We start from the raw sequence: 15,093 nt of genomic DNA, 5'->3' as shown, positions 1-15,093 counted from the left end.
TGCAAATGCACAAGGGATGTATTTTGCAGCCTTGTCTTTGTCGCCTTTCGCTCTGAGTAGATAGGTGGAGACAGGCTGGAGAAATCAGCACAGAATGGAATCACCTTACCCAGAGCCATAAACTGTATCAGTGGCTGAACCAGGGGAAAACATGGTTCTATTCCAGTAGTCTATCTACAATTAAATTTACTTTCTAGAAAATGCAATGCATGTTTAAACACGTGAAGTCAGTATCTTACCGCTGGTTCTTGGTTGTTCTGGAATGTTTCCAGTCGATCCAGCTATGGTTGAGGCCTCGGAGTATTTCATTTGCCTTGGTCAGTACTGCTTCATATGCAGTACAGGTTCACTGGGTGTTACAACCTGAAAGCACTGTGTTTTCATAAAGAAGCGAGAAGGCTAAACAGTTTGTTTAATCCATAGGGAAATGATCCCGGATCACATTCTTTCTAGCTATGTTTGGCATTTGATGTCAGCCTTTGGGGCCTCCAAACTGACACTTTGTCATCTGAGCAATTGGTCCAGCTGCCATGCCTCCCTTTGTCATTACCCAACGATACCGTGTCCCACAGCAAGGGTGAAGCTGACTCTTCCCTCAGGGAATGGACTTTGTGCTAGGGAGTGCAGGTGTGTCCCCTTCCTCCACTACCCAAACTGTTGTGATAGTCAAGCTCTCACTCTCTAGGCACTTCTAAAGTTGGTTTGGTAGCTGCTGCTCCCCTGTACCAGTTGCAGAGGTAATCAGAACTCCTGATGTTCATGCATTTTTGGAGGAGTGGATGGAAAAGGGTATTATTTTATGGGAAATTCCTATTTGAGATGGTTGAGATTTCAGTTTTTCTGTTCTTTATGCTGGGAGCCAGGCACTGTAAGTGGGCTTTCTCTTAAGTTTAAATATGTAAAGAAGAAAAGGAAAAAAAAAAGAATGAAACAGTCCCATGTTTTCATACTGGTGTCCATCACTGGCCTCATGAAGCAGGTGTGGAGGCTTTCTCAGCAGAGTGCTAGTCCTGACTCCCTTGCAAGTGTTTTGGTAAAGACAGTGAAGCAGGAGGTCGGCTTTGATGTGTTTGTACAGCACCAAGGTGATCTTCTAGCCTAACTGGTCAATTATGTGTCTGTATCATCAGATCCCAGCCATTAGAACCTTGCATCTCTTATTAATAAAGTCTTGAAGGAAAAGTATAACCCAATTTTGAAGAGTGCAAGAAGGATGCCATTACTTTGTCTGTTCATAAGTTGATATCTCTGCTTGTTCCAGCAGATTTTTAAGTTGGAAGAAGAAAATACTGATACAAGCCTTTTGCTGTTTTTTGTGCTTCTGAAAAAAAGCAGACATGGTATATGGTTTTCGGTACCAGCTCTTAGAAAGATGGGATGGAGGGTGGGAGTGAGCTGTCCATTCTCGGAGAGAGTCCTCGTGAGGCAAAAGTGAATATTACTAAATTGATGCCTGCCTTCCAAACCGGCAGCAAGCTTCAAAGTCTCCAAATTGTTTGAAGGAAAAGGTGGTGTTTACAAGGACCTGTTACTGGATTACCTGAAGGATGACAGTACTGCATTTATATTCCCTGACATACTGGTGGGAACATAAACTCCTATGTTTGCTGCCCTGTGTATTACTAGTAGGGCATAGGTAGAAAACCTTCTCTGGTATAGATTGTCTCATTATTGGCTTCTTGCACTTATTTTTGAAGTTTCTTGTTTTCTGGTGCTGCTGCCTGTAAACCATAAAACAGTGACCTGTCTGTTCTGTCAATCTGATTAGCATCAGCAATTAATAAAGAAAAGGAAAAAAAAAAAGTAACAATAGGGCATCTATGAGAGGTAAAGAAAGGAAAGGAGGATTTGGTGTTCTGTCATTTTTGTGCATATACTCTTTCATAGAATCATAGAATATCTCAAGTTGGAAGGGACCCGTAAAGGTCTTTGAGTCCAACTCCCTGCTCCTTGCAGGACTACCTAAAACTAAACCATATGACTAAGAGTGTCATCCAGATGCTTCTTGAACTCTGACAGGCTTGGTGCCATGACCGCTTCCCTCGGGAGCCTGTTCCAGTGACCGACTGCCCTCTCAGGGAAGAACCTTTTCCTAATGCCCAATCTGAACTTCCCCTGATGCAGCTTCATTCCATTTCCTTGCGTCCTGTCGCTGGTCACCAGAGAGAGGAGATCAGCACTTCCCCCTACGCTGCCCCCCTTGAGGAAGGTGTAGACTGCAATGAAGTCACCTCTCAGCGATGAGGTCACTCCTCAGCCTTCTCTTCTCCAAGCTGAACAAACCAAGTGACCCCAGCTGCTCCTCCTAAGTCTTGCCCTAGAGACCTTTCACCACCTTGATTGCCCTCCTCTGGACACAGTAATAGTTTGACGTCCTTATAGAGAGGCACTCAAAACTGCACGTAGTACTCCGCACCAGTGCAGAGTAGAGTGGGACAATCACCTCCCCTGTCTGGCTAGCAACGCTGTGCTTGATGGACCCCAGGGCACAGCTGGCCCTCTTGGCTGCACACTATTGACTCATTCAACTTGCCAACAACCCAAACTCCCAGATCTCTTTCCGCGGGGCTGCTCTTCAGCCTCTCATCCCCCAATTTATATGTATAACCAGGATTGCCCCATCCCAGGTGGAGAATCCGGCCCTTGCTCTTGTTAAATTTCGTATGGTTGGCCCAGCTCTCTAGTCTACCCGCATCTCCCTGTAAGGCGCCTCTACCCTCGAGGGAGTCCACAGCTCCTCCTGACTTAGTATCATCTCCGCTTTCTCCCAAACAGCCTTTCAGGAATAATGAAGTGTTTAAATGTCAGGAGAATAAATGTGCACAAAAGCATAGATACTAGCAAAAGAGGCAGAAGGTGTTTCTATGCTCAGTAGCTCTCTGGGTGATGAGGGAGCTTGTATCTTTGGTAGAAGAAAGCATATGTGTGGGCTAAAGTAATTGGCATTATCAGTGGATCAAACGTAGCACCAGAGAAACCGCAGGAGCTGGTCTGGAGTGAGGAGAACCTGTCCAAGAGAGAGACTGTGGCTTTCACCTCCTACAAATGAAGTAGCTTGATACCCTTATTCTGTCTCCAGCATTACATTTCCTGTAATGTTTCTTACCGGTATTTCTCACCCATTCTCCGTTATTTATACAGAGTGCTTCATCAATGCTTGATATTCTTGCAGCTGAAAGGACTTTCCGCACAGTGCAGCTGGAGTTGAGTGCTGTGCTTCTTTATGGGAGAATCTGGAAGCTATCCCAGACTCTACAGCTACCCATGTGTAATTTGCACTTCAGAGACCGGGAGCCCGAAGTAGGAGGCAGAGGGCACAGCAGTGGGCACAATTAAAACATAACATTAGTGAGCTGCTTTTGCATTCTGAAAAACAGCTGGGGTCAAACTCCAGTTCCTCAAACAAAGACGTTGCTGGCTGACAGCCTTGTAAACAGAGAATCAAGCATCTGTGTTTGAGATGGAGCAGCTGTACATGTTTTGACTGTTCATTCATCTGCCCTGGCTAGCTACTTAATTTAGTGAAATCCATACAGAAAGGGAGAAGTAATATTTTACTGTTTTCTTCTGCCCAACTTTCCTTTGTTTCTTGCTTTCCACGTGGCATGCAATAAGTTAGGCAGAAAGTTCTCAGTTCATAGCAGGACTGAGTTATGCTTCCACGTTGGAAACTTCAGGCTTATTAGATTTTTCACCTTGGTGCTAGCAGATTTTCCTCAGGTAAATGATGGTCACTAAAAATATTTTCTGTATATCAAATGTCCTACCAATGTGAACTTCCAGCTGTGTGCGAACAAGGTAAGAAGCTTTTCACAGTTGGACCAGGCAAGCAGTGGAAGGAAAGATGCAGGGTCATCCTGTGTTTGCTGGCAAGGCACTGGAGGCAAGGAAAAACTGAATGGCTTTCCCAGGGTCAGGCAGGACGCCGGGTTCTGTGACAGCCACAGGGACAAGTCAGCTGCCTTAGATGTGCTAGCACCCTCTGTGTCCTTCAGACTTGGAGCGTATTCTGCTGCCATCCCCTCAGCAGTGGAGGGGTGGTGATAAGCAAACAGGCGAGGAGAGGAGGGGGAGTCTTTTGCATAGGCACGTATAGTTGCATTCTTCTCAGACAAGCTGCATTTCAGAAACACTGTGGCATGCTAAAGGTTTAAATGGGAATAAAAACTCAGGGCCAAATTTGTGCACTTGGAAGCCCTTTGCCTGTTAGGAGAGCTTTCAAGTGGAACGGCCCAGGGGTAAGGGGCCAGCCCTTGCTCAAATTAGAGGGCTACTCTTGATTTCACAGAGAGCTGTGTGATACGAAGACTACCCAGGGTAAACGTGAAGGCCTTTCAGCAATACTTGTCTTTATTCCTGCTGCCTGAAAGTATCTTTGACCTAAACCACCCATGCGGTATTGAGCTCTTCAACATTCATCTTTGTTTACAGCAAGCAGAGAAAAATCTCCCCTTTGTAAACAGTGTTATTCATATTAACGTTCATTCTATTTAACTTAAAAAGCTTGTGTTTTTTTTCCATCATCTCCTCGAAGCATTTAAATGGAAGATAAAAATCATCATCAAGAATCACAAGAGGCACAAGCTCATGATTCTTGCTGCAAAATACTGGCGAGTTAGGCATAGGGGTTACTACATATTTATATCCTGAGTGTGAAAAACAATATACATCTTGCTCTGCTTGAAGACAAATTATACTTGAACAAATAATTTCAGGTACATGTTCTTTTCCAAGTATAGCAACCTATTGGTAGTCATGGATGTACTCAAGCTGTCCTGCTGGTTTTCATCTACAAAAATGTTCATTGCCCCCAGAGCAGCGGTACTGATCCAAGTTAGCTGGCTGTCTAACCGAATGCAGTTCAAAATCCATCTCAGTTACAGTACATGTAAATCACTGTAGTTTGAGTAAAATCCACATTTTTAAGCTTGTTTTTTATTCTTATTGCAGAATTTCTTTCTCGTGAATGCATCTATGCTTTGTTTAATTTCTCTTCCTGGGTGACTTTTAGCTCTATCTTGTACCCAAACCTTCTCTGTAACCCTTTTAATATTTGCTGTGACAGCCTCTTACATAGTGTTGGTTTGACTGAACAGATTGTCTGAGACTTGTTTCTTTAACCAAAGGCACCTTAATAGTTCATGGTCCTGGTGCATGTGCTAGAGTTAGAAATATTTCTGCTTTGAAATTTTTCATTATGATATTATTAAAACTGGTTTTAAAAAAAGGCAAGAGGAAATGCATTGAAATCTCTGCTTGCCCTTCCAGCTTTGCCCTTCTCATAACTGCTCTGGAAGTTGGAAGTGGAGGCAGAAAACAGAGACCGCTGAGGCTGTGCTCAAGTGTTAACTCTTCCTGCACGTGCTGGCAAAACGTGCTGAATGTGTTATGTATCAGGTTTTTCCTCTGGTCTTTTCATGCCGATAGCCTTTTGGAGAATGTTAAGTCTTCTGGTTGTTGAAGTCTGATTTAACAGCCATTGAATTGGCATACGTTTCCTAGCAATCAGGAAAGATATAGTACTGTGCTGCTTCCTCAGGTTTCCCTGGGATGGGTGGGCAGTGTGGTCCCTGACAGGTCTTTATCCAGGTCTGTATCTGCTCCTTCTGAACTGGAAGAAACTAACTGGTTTGTTGCTCTTCTAACCGTCCTGGGACTGAGAGTAAACTGGGATTAATGAAAAGGAGTTGGCCGTTTTCGGCTACACCATTCCCTCCCAAATACATTCCATAACTCTTCAGACCTGAACAGTTGTGCAGGAGCAGCACTGAAGACTAGAGCCTGCTTTAATCAATTTTAACCTATAGGAGATATAAATGTTTATTTCTGAAAAGGTTGCTCTTTGCTGAAAGAGAACAAGAGTTTCACACTTGCAAAAGTGACTGTTAGACTTGCTCCCTACATACAGATTACAAATCTAACCAAAATACCCTTGAAAGTTCAACTCTCTGCTACTTAAGGACTGGTTGTGCCTAACTGCTGCAGCTATGAAATAGGAAGGAGAATGCTGGTTCTTCTACAGAGAATCCACCAAAACAGAGAGATCCCACATCCACAGAGATCCCACTAAAACCTGTAAGGCTTTTGCCCCTCCATGCATTCATCTTGCTCTTTGTCACTACAGAAACATGATCACTTGTAGATCATTGGCTTTCTTAACTGAAGGTATACACAAAACTTGGGTGTATTTGGGCCTTCCACTTCAAGCTTCTAATTTGCAAACTGAATGCATTTCCCAACCTCTCTGAAATCCGTAAGTTCTGCTATAATAGAAAAAACAAGCAGTTTTTAAAGTACAGCTACATCTCAACATGTTGCTAACGAGTGATACTTGATGCAGGAAACTACCCTGTCATTTAACTGCAACATACCTCTGTTTGATCACAGAAGATGAAAGTTACAGCTGAATACGTCTTCACAAAATGGTCGGAGTATGAAATTCCACCGTTTAACTAGCATTTTTTCCTCAGATTTGAAAAGCTTCTCAAAGAAGCCTGCACATTCCCATTTGGCCATTTTATCAGACTTCCAAAACAGGCAAACAAGCAGAGACTTGACGTTTTTGTATGCAGCCTGGCAAGGAGATAGAACACCTTTTATCTGTAATATTATGCTTTTTTTCCCTTTCATTCAGGTTGAAAGTCATAAAAAAACTCAGAGTGAATTGCTTCCCCACTTTTCCCTTCCTTCTGTGTACATTTAAGTGACTTTGCTTTGAAATGTTGTTTCAAAAGGCAGAGATGCATGTTTATATCCTTTTGTGTAGTGGTCCACAAGTCATAAAATTGCTTTGAAAACTCACAGGTCCAGATACCCAGTTAAGCCTAACCAGATACCTTGTTTACTCAATTATATGCATCAATTTATTCCAGTTGAGAAACTGTCTTGCTGACTTAGGTATACTACCACGTGATTTTGGCTTTATTGTCTGGCTATTTTTTGGCTTGCCCACAAACAGTATGTATGGGCAGACATTTACAGTGTGGCCTACGCATTTACCCTTGGTAGTCTGCTTTGAAGCAACTGGGAAGAGTGCAGCTCGAAGGAGGCTCACCCAGTTCAGAGTGCCAGCAGATGGGGAGGTGAGACAAGGAGTGTTCAGAGGTGGTTAATGCTTGTGGGAGCAGTTGATGCTGGTGAACACTGTAGCTGTCCAACAGACCACAAGTGTTTGAATGTGGGTATTCTGTAGTGTCATGCAGTTGTGCTAGGTTAGTTTCTCATGCTTGTCCTTAAGGGTCTTCTTTCCTATTATTTAGTCTGGGGAAAGAGGCATGGCACAACTCTGGTTTGGAAAGCAAGTATGTGTATTTGTAGAGGAATTTCATGCCTGGATAGTTAAGAAGCTCTCTAAGTAGAGGGAGCAAAGTTGGTGAGGAACATAACTGTTTTCTTTAGACTGGGAGAGGAAAAGGAGTCTTAAAACTGATGGGAAGGCTGGGGGGGTGATCTAGAGCCTCCCCCCTGAATGGGCATAGGGCCAGGGTCTGGAGTGCACTAGGCACTGGTGCCTGGGACTAAATACCGCTGCGTTCCAGACCACAGCTAATGTTTTCTGTCCAACTCAAAAAGCCAATAGAAAAGAGAAACAGAGTCTGACCTCTAATCTTATTTCATTTTTCTGCTAAACAGTAAGGCCATCTGGAATGCCTGGCTTGGTAAATGACATAACAGCGAAAGCAATAAGAAGATACTAGATCTAAATGCTCAAATAATTTTGGAGCTCTATTTCTGTGTACCAGGCAGTTCTTTAGCATCGTCTTGATGCAATTCCTAAGTGCTAAAGGCAGTACCGGGGCAGATCCTCACCCCAAAGCCAGCTGTCTAAAATACCGCTGAAAGACTGTCCGGCCTCTTCCTGCTGGATGGCCTCTCGGGAGGCACGCCGCATGAAGGCGGCCTAAAGAGCTGCCTCCTTTGCGTTGACATCCAGGGGCTCAATGGCCTGGTCTTGCCTTCCCTCATTTCCCTTCATAGTAACAGTTAAGGCAGAAGGAGCTCGTCCCACTGTGGACAAGCTGCCCCTGAGCTTTAGGCGAAGGTTTCGGTCGCTGACTGGGTCACAGGAGGTGCAGGGTGTCCTTGGGGTGGCTCGGTCCATCTGCAGTGGCTGTGGCAGGGTGCCTCAAGCTGCCTTCAGCCAGCCCATCAGGGCGCTCCAGAGCCACCCCATGGCTCGTTCCCTCCCTCCCTCCTTACAGAACTTCAAATAAATCAGCCTTTGTGAGAGAAAGTGACAAAAACCTGAGCAAAATGCTATTTTAAGTGGTTGATTTCCTTTGCCTCGGGGAGCAGCTGAGATTGTATCAAGTCCAGTACGGGCTTTGCTGGATCCAGATTCTCTGATAAATCTGACAAATGACCTTTATTAGTGTTTGTTTCTAAAAGGTAGGACTTAGGGGGAGATAAGATATGGTGATGACTATGAAGTAATTTAAAAGCCTTTATACAGATCCACTTTCCTTGCCCCCAGTACCAAGATCTCTGTAAATGAGAGAGGTACATATGAGAGAACATGAAAGAACATAAATTTTTAAATCACTCAGAGACCCACTGCAAGGCCTGGTTGCCAACAAATTCACATTTCTTTTTTTTTTTTTTTTTTTTTTTGTTTGAAAATGTGGATCGTTTTAGCCAGAAATGTTCTGGCCAAGTCCTTCTGTGTTTACTCCCATAACAGAGCCCTTCTCTCTACAAAAGGCAGTTAGAGAGGGCAAAATTTGAGCCTTTCTCTGAATCTGCCTTAACAAGTAAAGAACCGTGATTATGCATTTTAATTTATTTTTTTTTTTAATGTGTACTTGCCCTAGGTACAAAGACCATTCTGGGCTGTATACAGCCAGGCTGAAATGCCTTTAGTAAATTTATTCAGAAAGGACTAATGCACCCTTCTTGCCAAACAGCTGTTAAATTGAAGTAAAATGTTTTCCTACAGCTTCTAGGCCTGTTTGTTATTTGGGTTTTTTTAAGAGAGAGAGAGAGCATATCTATGGTTTGTGTTTTGTGCTTTCAGCTTTTCCCGCCCCCCTCCCTGGATGGGATCCCAATAAAAGAGCTGGTTCTCTGTGCTGTGGGCTTGGTGCCATCCCATTATGTCTCTGTGTCCCTGGATGAAAATTTAAAGCTTTATGTAGCACAGGTGGCTTTGATAAAAGGGGAAAAAAACATGCTTGAAAAGCCTTAAACTGGTCTGTGCCTCCATTTTCCCCCCTGCTCTGCCTTTTGATGTTCTGAAGTTAGAATTTTAGGATATTGAAGTCTACTGGCTAATATTGATGGTTTAATGTTGACTTTTACAGAGAGACTTTCACTTCAGGCCAGTCCAGAGTAGGAAAATACTGCTTTTGATTACAGGTTGAAATTGTGATATATGGTAAACTTCAAAATGCTTTTAATTATAGACACATTTATAGCCCTATTTTCAGGCTGAAATGAATGTTGAACTGCCAGTGTATGACTGATAAAAGTCCCAGTATGCTGTCTGAGGTTTCCCTTGCAGCTTGGAAATTGGTGTATTCATGTGTGGAGCAGCTCATACAGTTTGTTGACTATTGTGGACTATTTTGATTACTCTATAGTATAAGTATATAATCAGTATGTATTATAGAATTATATCAGGACTAGATAGAGTTACTAGTTCAACAGTATTATTACAGCATTTTCACATGTATCACCCACAGAAAATCAGGTTTTTTGTTCACGTTACAACTGGATTATGGAGGCAGGGTTAGTGGTGACTGAATTATATCTGTGAAAGTGCAGTGTTTGTATTCCTGTATCAGGTGGGAGGCTTTCAGAACAAAAAGGCCATTCGTTTTTCAAGAAGCTTACAGTGGTACTGACACTAGCAAGCTTTTGTCTTTTTCAGCGCATGTACTCTGAAGCATTTCTGCTCTATCCAGTCCCAAAAGAAAGAAAGTATCCCTAGGCTTCCAGCCTACGAAATTGCTTCACAGAGCTGGTGTAAATATTAAATAAAAAACATTTATGGGAATTCTGGTCAGAGAATAGTTCTGGTCTATTGTCAGCCTTCATGAAAAAACAAAAATTACAGGTTGGTGCTTTACTACTGAAAGTATTTTCAGTTTCTAGAAACCAAAGAATGAGAACTGTGGGTTGGGCAAAACTGGTAGGTTAAGTGAAGTTTTTGTCAGCTGTTAGGAAAAAACCAGAGATGTGCATAATTATTTTAGGGGGTTTTGATCTTCGTTCTGCAATGCTTGCAAAACAAGTAAAAAAAAATTATGACTTTTTTCCAAGAGGGGGCAGAACTCTGACTAACTCTGTTACTTGACATTAAACACTCAAAAGGATTTATTATAAACTTTGTTTTTAAGTGGCTGCTCAAGGTAAGAGCAAAAATTCAGGCAGTCTTCTCTTTTCCATGGTTTTCCTGCACACAGCGTGAAGCATGTAGGTACGCTGTAGGGCATATTAGTAAGCAAGAAGCTTTCTTCGAGAGTCCTGCATGTGCCAGCTTGTTATATATTCCCATTAGGGACCATGAGGAGTGTTTATTTCTCTCTCAATTACTAGTTCGCACCCTGTCTTTTTTTCTCTTGTTCGTCATTGCAATTTATTCTGTTCTCCTTTTTCCTCCTACAGAAGAGATGGTGGAAGGAAAAAGTGCCATTCTCATAGGCATGAGCCAGTGGAACTCAAACGATCTTGTCGAGCAGATAGAAACAATTGGGAAGATGGAAGAAAATCAAGGTAATATTTAGCTTGCCTTACATATTAATTTAAAATTAACAAGAAACTCTGACTACTGAACCAATTAGTTGTCATTATGTAAATACTGAACAGAAATATAATTTACAGCATCCCATAGTTAAAAGATTTACGTAGACGTGTAAGTAGTATTTTAGTGCTGGGAAATTAATTGCAATGATCTGTTTCAGGAGGGAAGAGCTTCTCTGACAGTTGAGGTAATACAAATTTATTGACTTCAGTGGGAAGTCAATGTTGGACTCAGCTCAGCAGCTATGAGATAGATTACAAGACCACAACTTATGTTTTGCATGTTTCCTGTAATCAACATATATAAGAGGCTTGTTGGTCGTCGTCACTGGGTTATTTTGCTCCTTAAAGTCAGGAAATCGTTATCTGGAATTTTCAAGGGGACACATGCTTTGGGGAGTATTTGGGGCCAGTTTTAGGTAAACATTTAGGTAACTGTGTGCCACTGAAATGAGTGGGAAATGGGCACTGATACACCCGTAAGAATCTAGGACCTAGGTCAAAAGCCTAAGCAGTCTTCCTTTAATTGTTACTTTGGCTCCTACATTGCCTAGTCATTTGAAAATTAAAATTACCTCATTGACTTTAGGGAGCGAGAAGGACCTAACTTCCTTACATCGGTGGTATGGGGCTCATGTATAATGGTGCTTGTTAATTAATCTCGCTTTTTAAAGAATTTAATGGATTTGTCCATTGTGAGAGTGTTTTCAGGAGGCTTTTCTTTATGGATTTGCTACATGTAGTCAGTCCTGAAGATAGCTGTGAACAGGTGTATTTTACTATACAGGTATATAAAAATAACATTTATCTGAGTCACAAACTTCTTGATTACCTACCATGAGAATGATTTATTTTGATAGTACTTAAGTGACAGGTAGACACAATACACGCAGTGTATTTAGAATTGTTGAATAGGTAATTAGAGAAGAAAAAACTTTTCTGTTTTGCATTTCCTTGTAACAAGGAAGGCCTTATCTGGGCCTCACGTTGCTTGGTAACTTCATTTGGAGTCAGAGATTCAATGGCAATTTGTAAGAGATACTCTGTGTTGTAAATATGCCATTTTCTCTGCTACAAAGTAGCAAGAAAAATCAATACAGTATTGCATCCACTATGAGTTAGTCTTCTAAATGACTTGCCAAGAACCAGCTATCCTTGCGTTCTTGCAGATATTACTCTATTTCTTTCAGGGCTGGCAAAGATTTAGAATGCTTATTTTCATTTTAACCACCCATTATATGAGGATGGTTTTGTTTGGTTTTTTTCATAGTCCCCTTTGTGTTGGGCCCTAAGGAAAGAGTTGTAAGAGACTGTTTTTAAGCGTTTCTGTTGTTAAGAAACAAGGCTGGTAAAAGGATTATTGTTTGCGTTATGCAGTTGAATAGCTGCAGCAAAGAGAACATGAGACCCAAGGTTGCGTGGAAGATCTGTGCAGAAACAGATGAAGCAGTCCCCTGAGTTGTAGTCCATCCTTCTTCATACAAAGGGTTTCTATTTTCGTTTAATGTAATTCTCTGTGATGTTTTGTAAAAGAAAGAATTCTTATCTATTCTCTTCTTTTACATCATTTCTGTTCACACGCAGCTGTTAGAAGAGGCTTTAGAGCCAGTGTACCTAACTCAAAGCATTTGATGAATTGGCCTATGGGTAAGATGCATCTGCATTCTGATACTGCTTCACATATGCTGCAAGCAAACTGTGGCTTCTAGGTCATGGTTTGTTGTGCTGATTTTGACCGTTCTTGAACAGAGATGTCAGGCGAGGACTAAAGTCATTAAGAACTGGGCTAGCACAAGTCTAAGCCAGTATTACATGTACCACATCTTGTTATGCCAGAATGTGATTTCACTGCTTCAGTAATGCAACAGAAAGTAGAGTTCTGGCTGTAATGCACACTGCCAGTTAGAAATTTTCCCTGATGCACTCCTGCTGAATATATCGGATTTCTAAATAGGCGAGGCAATTACACGCATTTCCTTCTCTCCTCTGCCACCTTATACTCTCAGATTTAGTCCTATTGATTAGCTACTTGTTGATTTTTTTTTTTTTTAATTATTATTTTTTCTTTTTTTCCTTACATGTGCGCATCTGTAGCTTCATGGAATTATCTGCCCAATGCTGATAGGTCGTATTGCAGTGTTGTTAGTGCAGATAATTGTACAGTGCTTTTGTTAAAGCTTAACAAGACTGAACAGTGTTACCGGTTCAGCAATTTTAGAAAAGTCTGTGATTAGCAACCACCAGGTACAAATTATAAATGCAAGGAGGGAAGGAGGAAGATGTTTGAAGGAAGACTATGTTGTCGTCTGTGCCACAGTAAAAAGATATTTCAGCCTTAGCCCAGTTGTTCATAGTAAAAAATTAAAAGTTCAGGTAAAGCTGGATACTCTCTTTAAAAACATTATGTAGAGAAAGGTGTCTTTTATGGCTTCTTTCCCAGGGTACTTCACTCGTTCAGTGGAAAGATGTGAGGGGTATGGTCTACTGATTCAGGGAAACTCCTTTACCCCCCTCCTCCCCCAGCTGGATTTACTTATGGCTGTCAGAGAATTATTTCATTGGCTTTGGTTGCAGAGAGCTTTGCTACAATTCAATAGGTCTCTAGGGCCAGTGGTTTTGCTAGGTGCCTGTGCAGAGAGCGGAGCACTGGTTCTTTTTCATGGTTTAATAAATTGATTAATAAAGCACATAATTATGGGCTCTTTCAACAAATGAAGATGTATGAGAAGATGCAGTATGCTCTGGGCAGAGCTGAAGACCCACTGGATGCTACTTACTTAAGTAATGCTACAGTTCCAATGTGAGACAGACAAGGTCCTCAGGAAATTTATAAATGGCAAGTATGTAATTTAATTCAATCATTGATTCTCAGTAAGTACGACTGAGAGCACTTGACCAACACAACCTTTCTCATCAGAGGTAGAAATAAGTCTTTGGGGGGGGAAACTGGCAGCAGCATTTAAATTTATTAAGTTTTCATTACAGAAAATAACACAAACAGCAATCAAGCTGAATTAAAAACTCATACAGCTGCATAAATTATGTTGATGCAGATGCCTTCCCTGTTGTGGAACAAAACCATTTGCACACATCATAGTCATGCATTTAAATTCACTCCTGGTGCAAAATATCTATCCCTTATGTTAAGGAAAATTGCATGTACTGAGCACTAGGAACAAATTCAGCCTGTTGGATTTCAGTGCTTTGCATTTCCTCCAGCTATCTTGAGTTCATATCCTTATTTAAGTATATATTTTAATGTTTGTAAGGTTGAAGTTATTGTTGGTTTGGTTTTGTACTCTTGACATAGTGCAGTGAAGGTGAGGTGAAGAAGTCTTTGCTAATACAGCAAAGGCTATTTGTATACTTTGAATTCAATATATGCTTTATATTTCATTACCTGAGTTTCTTTATAGCGGGAAATGAGGTTACTATACATTTTAACTGGCAAACCAGGCAAATACTTGTTACAGAAAAAAAAGTCATTCAATCCCAGCTAGCAATTGACATGTAAACTTAAACCTGTGCCAGCATTTCAAAGGGTGAAATCCTGGGGAAAAAAATGCCATAGCTGGAGTAGACATTACCCGTGAGGTCGAAACATGTTTGTTTGAGACCAAACCTGCATAAGACTTAAAATTAAGGTCACATGAATAGTAGGGTTGTCCGCTCTCCCTCAGTTGCCCGTCTCTTGTTGTATTTGGCCTTTTTTAGCTGTGGACATGAGAGCTGGAAAGTGTTACCAGAGTTTAACGTACCATTTCTTTTTTCTTTTCTCTCACACACAAATTAAAGTGTGAGGGAGTCCAGAAGCACGTGAAATGGATGAAGAACCACACAGCTCCATAGGGAGATCAGTGCTTGCAGCTGGAGTCCTGCTATGATTCAGTCTCCATATACAAACAGCAGGTTTTACTGCTTTTTGCCCTTCCTCCCCCTGCCCTCCCAATCCATCTTATTTTTCTAAAGAGTAGAAGAAACATGCAGCTGATATGGGAATGGGCAATGCAGTTCAATGCCAATATATCTGAGCTTTACCAGCTGACCAGCATCACGCATCCACAAACATGAGCCAGCTTTAATTACATTGAACTGCAGTGAGGAAAAGGTTGCGTTGTTCTGCAGCTTTAGTAGATCAGATTGCCCTTCCTGAGCTGGTAACTTCCACGCTGGGGGAGTTTATTCACCTCTGCCTTCCTAATGGGTGAGCAGAAGCAGCTGGCATTTTCTGGATGGTTGCCACAGACAGAGCTGCTGTGTATAAATATGTGCAAGCTACATTGCAACTTCAGGCCTCTTTTTTGGCATCAGCTCTAATAAAACACGCAAGCTTTATGATTTTTCTTGCGTTGA

The 15,093-nt window shown here is 41.7% G+C and overlaps 1 protein-coding gene across 3 annotated transcripts in view; it reads left to right on the top strand.

The window, feature by feature from the left end:
* Window positions 1–15,093, top strand: part of PITPNM3 (PITPNM family member 3) — a 146,769-nt gene that overhangs the window by 42,516 nt on the left and 89,160 nt on the right. For all 3 annotated transcript variants that reach the window (XM_087751538.1, XM_087751537.1, XM_087751540.1), the window contains exon 3: window positions 10,606–10,713. In XM_087751538.1, the coding sequence (XP_087607664.1) occupies window positions 10,606–10,713 (108 nt within the window). The remainder of the gene's footprint in view (window positions 1–10,605; window positions 10,714–15,093) is intronic.

The sequence above is a fragment of the Nipponia nippon genome, unplaced genomic scaffold (assembly GCF_047370975.1).
Source record: "Nipponia nippon isolate SJK-2023a ecotype South Korea unplaced genomic scaffold, ASM4737097v1 scaffold_15, whole genome shotgun sequence".
NCBI classification, from domain to species: Eukaryota; Metazoa; Chordata; class Aves; order Pelecaniformes; family Threskiornithidae; genus Nipponia; species Nipponia nippon.
Note: the sequence above shows the minus strand (reverse complement) of the source record. Positions and strands in the feature narration are given on the sequence as shown.